Here is a 5,889-nt window from a genome sequence, read left to right on the forward strand (position 1 = left end):
TTTTGAAAAAAAAAAAAAAAAGAGAGAAGTGAGTGAATCACTGCTAGAACAGGTGCTCTTCAGTGGAGACGGGAGGGAGCCCCGCACTTGCTGCTGCCACCTGCCCCTCCCCCACCCAAGCACACTCAGGCACAGCGTCACCCCGAAGCCGTCTGGGGAGCGCCTGTTAGAGACTTGGAATAAGAAACCTAGAAGAAGGGAGGACATCAGGAGCTTTTTCCTCTCAAGCTGACTTTGAAAAGAAGAGCCAGACTGAGGGGAGCAGGAGCCACCCTGATGCGCTGCCCACCCCTCTGGACCCTCCCTACCGACCGATGTCCCACCAGCCCACAGAGCATCCTCCTGCCTGGCCTGTAGTGAATGGAGTGAGGGGAAGAAAACTAATAATAATTTAGGGCAGGCGGTCTTTCTCTGCCGTGTTGGCTGGGTATAGATTGACTGCATTTTTCTGAACAAACATTGAGGTCAAAGATGACCCCTGGAGGGGACAGAATATGACCAGTAGGACTTATGCTTATTTCCTGCCCTTGTTTCTCCTCCTTACCCTCCTGGTCCCCCATATTCTCCAGCAGTTAGTCACTCTGCCCCTAGTCCGAGGCTGGCTCTGAAAAACAGTTCCAGTCCCCTCATTCCCTGCCTCAAGACTCGGGGACACTCCACCACCCACAGAAAACACGCACCGGCCTGGCAGGAGATGGCAGCACCCGCCGCGTCCACTCACCCCCACCCAGGCCACTCTAAGCCCGCGTGAGGGCACCTTCCTCGAGGATTTAACTCACGCCGGGTCCTGACCACCCTCCCGCCTTCTCTCATCTTTTCAGACTCAGTGCAGGCGTCACCTCCTCTGTGGAACCCTCGCTGAATCTCAGACAAAATGTGACAGTTCCCTTTGGGAGGTATTCACAGTGCTGTTCTCACTGGCCTAGTGTCGTGTCTGTTCATGTAGCTGGATGTCTAGGTTCGGAGTTTTTAAAGGGGGAACAGAGTCTCTCACTCACCTGGGACGCAGCTCAAGGAGTGAGGCAGCGAGTGAATGAATGAAACACAGGAAGGAAGGGGGACAGGGAGAAGGGACGGAGGGAAGGGGCAGAGTCTCCAGCACACACGTGTGGGCATCAGCTCGGCGGGGACTCGACTCTTCTCTCTCTACGTGACTCACTGGGAAATGGAAGAGCTGAGGCTGAACTAGGGCAGACGGGGTCCTGCTGGCAGGAGAGGCATGTGCCCTCACCCTCGGGGGAGGAATCCCTGTGTTCAGGAAGCGATGCCATGGAACATCTCCCTGCCCTCATCCTAAGGAATGTACTTTATTGGTCTTTCCCCTTCCCCAGTGGAGACTTTTCTTTTTCCATGACAGTGTGGAAGAGTCCAGACAAGTGCCAGGCCCGCCGGCACCAGGGAAGGCAGCCTGGAGTGTTTGTTACAAAGAGCCCTCCAAGGGCAGTCAGTAGACCCAGGTAGAGGAGAATCTTGACCCTACCCTAGCTGTGTGAACTCAGGACAGAAATTCACCTCTCGAAACCTCGGTTTCCCCCTCTATTTGGTAAAAGGTTTACATTAGCTGGTTTTGTCTAAGGAGAGAGGCAGGTTCTGTGAAGGGCTGTGAGACAGGACTGCACCAAGATGACCTAGAGACGGGACTCTTTTGTTCCTCTCCTTCCCTGAAGAATTGGGGGATCTGCTTTTGTGGCACACCAGCGGGTTACTTGAGAATGAAAGCGAGGCAGGCTAGGACCCTGGGCAGAGCCACCACGTTGGAGGAGACTTCATCCTGCCTTGTCCTCCAAGTGTGCACTGAGGGGGAGAACTGGGGAGAGGGGAGCAGAGAAGGGCGAGGAGGCAAGGGGATAAGCCAAAGTGGAGGGGAGGCATGGAAAACAGTGGAGAGTTTACAGACCCCTCCGTAACGCTCCTAAGGAGCGTGCTGCTTCCTTCCCCAGTTCCGATGGTCTCTTCCCCACTTCCTTGCACACAGAGTTGTCTTTTCCCCACCTCCAGGAATGAAAGAGCAGCAGGTCACAAAGCCTCTTGGATTATAAAAACAACTTGCTTCTCACTCTGTACTGAATGCCAGGATAAGCCACTGGCTGGGCCTCCACTCTGACCCTCTGGCCTCTTTTTGCCGCTCTACCTGGATGGGCTGGTCAGTCTCTGCTGGATTCCTGAAGTGCATTGAGTAGAGCTAGGAACTCAGAGGACGTTGATTCCCGCTGCCTGCACACATGCACGCACGCACACATCAGCATGCACGTTCACACACAGCCTCCTTGAGCAGAGATAAGATCTGAGCCTTTCCCCTGCCCCCTTGCTCAGGTTTCTGGGAGGTCTTCAGGTACACGGTGCAGATAACCTGCAGCATCTCTCCATCTCTGCAATGACAGAGACCTAATCTCTCTTTTCTGGTGTTTACAGAACAATAAGAAAGGAAGATTAGGTGGAGAAAGGTCTCCCATCCATGGCCCCCCAAGGGTGTGGGTTCTGAGAGGCGGAGCCAGCAGCCAGGCCCGGCCCCCATTGGTTGGGCCCAGCAGGTAACCCGAAGCTTGCTGAGAGGTGCATAAATAAAGAGCGAAACTAGCACCTCCTCCTTGAAATGGGCTGAGTCCCTCTTCTTCACCTTTGCCTTGGAAAAACCTGTTTCTCTCTCTTTTATTGTCTGTTACCAACCTCTATTCTAAAAACTCAACCGAATCCCCAATTGCACTCCAAACTCTCTCCTTTCCAGCTGCCTTTACTCTCCTGTCTTCCAATCCCACCTTCTCTGCTTTCATATCCCTTTTGTTAAAATGAGACATCGACTATTAAGGACTGGCCCCCGCCTTTTCTCAGGAGCCATTTCTGCTCTGCACAGGCCTGCTGAACTGGGCACTCCATACAGTAAGTGCTTCTCCCTTCTTCTTCCCTGTTCTCAAGCCTTAGGGGCAAAGGAACCTCCCAAGACTTGAAATTCCTTTTCCTCCTCTGTAAAGCATGACTCTGTAGCCATCTCTTTGTTCTGCATTATCTTAGGACAAAAAAAAAAAAAAAAAAAAAAAAAAAACTATTTGTTATCTTGAATCAAACTCAAAGCTGGGCCCTGATATCTGAAGATACAGATACTTTCAGGTGAGTCTGAAATTTCTGGATTGGGGGGTGGGGGGCTTTTGGAAAACCAAAGCCGAGTGGCTAGATCTGGAGGCCCACTGGGCAGGAGGAGAAGAGTAGAAAAAGCTGAGTTCACTGGAAGTCAATCATCAACTTTCTCCAAGGCTAAAATAGCTGAACCGGCCGCATTTTAACCAAATTCCCAGCCACTTCTGTGTTTTCTTGGGGATTTTCAGGGATCCCAGGCAGTAAATCTTGCTGATAATGGGAACTGGTTTTATAAGGTGGGTGCTGAGCTGTTAAGTATCCCAACTGCAGCTCTGTCTGGTTTGGTGGAGATTTCCTCAACCAGAGGAACCGGGGGTTGCTGGATTTTCAGTCCTGGCGTGCAGGGTGCAGCTATAATGGGAAATTTAGAAACAAGTTCCATTCTGTGGTTCTATTAGTGTTCAAGTTGGTTTTATTAGGAAGATATTTGGGGCAGAGGCCTGAGGGCAGTTAAGGGGCAGAAGAGCAGTCACCGGATGGACTTACTCTGTAGCCAAACACAGGTATGGCTTGTTTCCTAACAAAACCCGACACTGTGAATGGCCAAGGTGAGGGCATTGGGGGATTAAGCTGGTGAAGGCATGGTGGGCAAAAGAATTTTGGACTCTGCTTGTGGGGTCCAGAGTAGGTCAAGTCTCCTGATAAGGTTCTAGCTAGTTTATTTATTTATTTATTTATTTATTTATTTATTTATTTATATTTATTTATCTCTTTTTGTCTCTGCCTTGCAGCAGCTGCAGATCTGCAGAGCAAGGGGAGAATGATAAGGGACGGGCCTGCCTTTTCTGAGCTCTCTAATGTCAGTGCTGCCTCCCTTCTGCATGGCCGTTCACAGCTAACAAAGCCTTTTACAGACATTGTCATCTCTCGAGTATCCACCCTGGAGGGTAAGGACCCCATATGAGAGTGAGGCTCTCTGCACACTCCAGATCAAGGACTTGACCAATCTGGTGGACCGTACATGTTGGGAGGAGGGTAAGAGTGTGGTAAAGAGGATCTGAAGGGAGAGGAATTGGCTCTTTGCTCTCAGTGTTGAGCTGAAATCCAAAGAGAGGGCAAAGAATCCTGCCATCCCAGAACTATTTCCTCCCACCATCTCCTGCCGTCATTTACTTAACAGAGACAATAGTCTGGTCTCTTTCTTCCTTTTAACTGAGAAATGGGTCAAAGGCAGCACAGGCGGATAATATGGTCTAGACCATTTGCAAGTAGGGCACATCTCTCTTTCATTATTAAAAATTGCATGTATTCATAAAGAAGGCTGAGTGGGAGAGGGTGAACCCCTCTCCTTCCCCTTCATACCCAGACCCTGCCTCCCAGCAAGCCGCGTGTTCACTCTGACAAAGATTCGTAACATTCAGACCAAGGGAAGTGGGACTCTTCCTCTGCAACAGCTAGAAACCCCACACCCTGTTCAGAGGAGAATGCCCGGGGCCTGCATGCGGGAGGAGGAGCCACATGGTGAGATTCTGCCTCCCTGCATCGGGTCAGAACAAGCCCCAGGAAGAAAGTATTCCAAACAAGGTAGATCTGCCCTCACCCACCCAGTCTGCATGTTGGTGCTGAGGACAGCCTTTTATGGGGCTTACACTGAGCCACGGACGTGTCTGAACACAACAAGGAAGAGGCCAAAGCAGCAACTACACAGCAACCAGGTGAGGAGCATTTCTATCCAGAGAAGACAGAAAGCTCTGAGGTAGTTTGCATCCTCCCTGTCTAGCTCAGTCTCTGAAAGTGTCTTCTCCTTTCTCTCTCTGTCACCTGTCCCCATGCCCAATGAAGAAGTAGTTGCACTATATCCAGCCAGATTTGGAAACAGATGTGGGGTCACTGGAGGCTGGCCTTCCCAGACAAATCTATAGGAGTGAGAACAAGGTATCTCACCCTCCACCGTCCACCCTGCCTTTATGAATGGGCCTGGCTCCAGCCAGGAGTTCTCCTGAGCTCCTCACCCACCTCTTGTTGATTTCATACTGGCAAACCAGCCTGCAAAGTGCTGTTCATGCCTTTTGGGTAGTGGCTTTTGGAGAGGAACACTCCCACCCCTGCATCCCACCACCTTGTGAAACAAGTTCAGAGTAGCTGGATTTTCCTAAAGCAACTGCAGAACACCTGCCTTCTGTAGACAGGACCAACCACACTGAGCCCAGTTATGGCCCTCACAGCGGAACACCCAAAGGGAAAGGGCAACCACATCCCAGCTAGGTAGAGCAAAGGAGGTTCCACATGGACTTGTCTTGGATGGCTGTTTCGAGGGTGAGAAACAGCCCAGTGTCCCCAGCCTTGCAGCCCCATCTCCACCACTTAGCACTTATCTGTGCGGCAGACACGAGGGTGTCTTGTGAGCTAGCTCTCCACAGCCTCCCTGGGGGGTGGGATCCTTGGGAAGGGGTACAAGCATTCAGGTCCTAGACATCTCCCAAGTCTGATTCAGGGATCCTGAAGACTTTTTGGCCGGGCAGTAACCCTGTGTGCAGAGGCCGGGGTTGACACGTGACCCCACCCTCTGAGAAAAAGATCCCCAGAAAATCCATGTGCTTCTCTTGTCCTTCATTCCACCGGAGTCTGTCTCATACCCAACCAGATTTCAGTGGAGTGAAGTTCAGGAGGCATGGAGCTGACATCAAAGCCACCACCGCCGCCACAGCAGCAAGAGTCACTGTGATTTAGAAACAGAAATACCCAGTGAGAAATGAGATCGATGCAGGTGACATCTGGAGCGCACCTTCTGCAGAGGGGACGGGCAGATTGGAAAAA

General features: G+C 51.3%; 1 protein-coding gene across 3 annotated transcripts; it reads left to right on the forward strand.

Annotated features, from left to right (window-relative positions):
* Positions 1-2,724: 2,724 nt before the first annotated feature.
* Positions 2,725-5,883, forward strand: MIR205HG (MIR205 host gene (non-protein coding)). Of its 3 annotated transcripts, none has more exons than XM_008586355.1 (3): positions 2,725-2,877; positions 4,439-4,787; positions 5,717-5,883. In XM_008586355.1, exons 1-2 carry the CDS (start codon positions 2,787-2,789, stop codon positions 4,471-4,473), a joined length of 126 nt encoding a protein of 41 aa, XP_008584577.1. In that variant the 5' UTR covers positions 2,725-2,786; the 3' UTR covers positions 4,474-4,787; positions 5,717-5,883. The 3 variants fall into 3 exon arrangements, 1 of the variants encoding a protein (XP_008584577.1); XR_551493.1 differs by lacking the exon at positions 2,725-2,877 and adding an exon at positions 4,915-5,007 and having other exon boundaries at positions 3,863-4,787; XR_551492.1 differs by lacking the exon at positions 2,725-2,877 and adding an exon at positions 3,863-4,019.
* Positions 5,884-5,889: the final 6 nt, after the last annotated feature.

The sequence above is a fragment of the Galeopterus variegatus genome, unplaced genomic scaffold (assembly GCF_000696425.1).
Source record: "Galeopterus variegatus unplaced genomic scaffold, G_variegatus-3.0.2 Scaffold3961, whole genome shotgun sequence".
Lineage (NCBI taxonomy): Eukaryota > Metazoa > Chordata > Mammalia > Dermoptera > Cynocephalidae > Galeopterus > Galeopterus variegatus.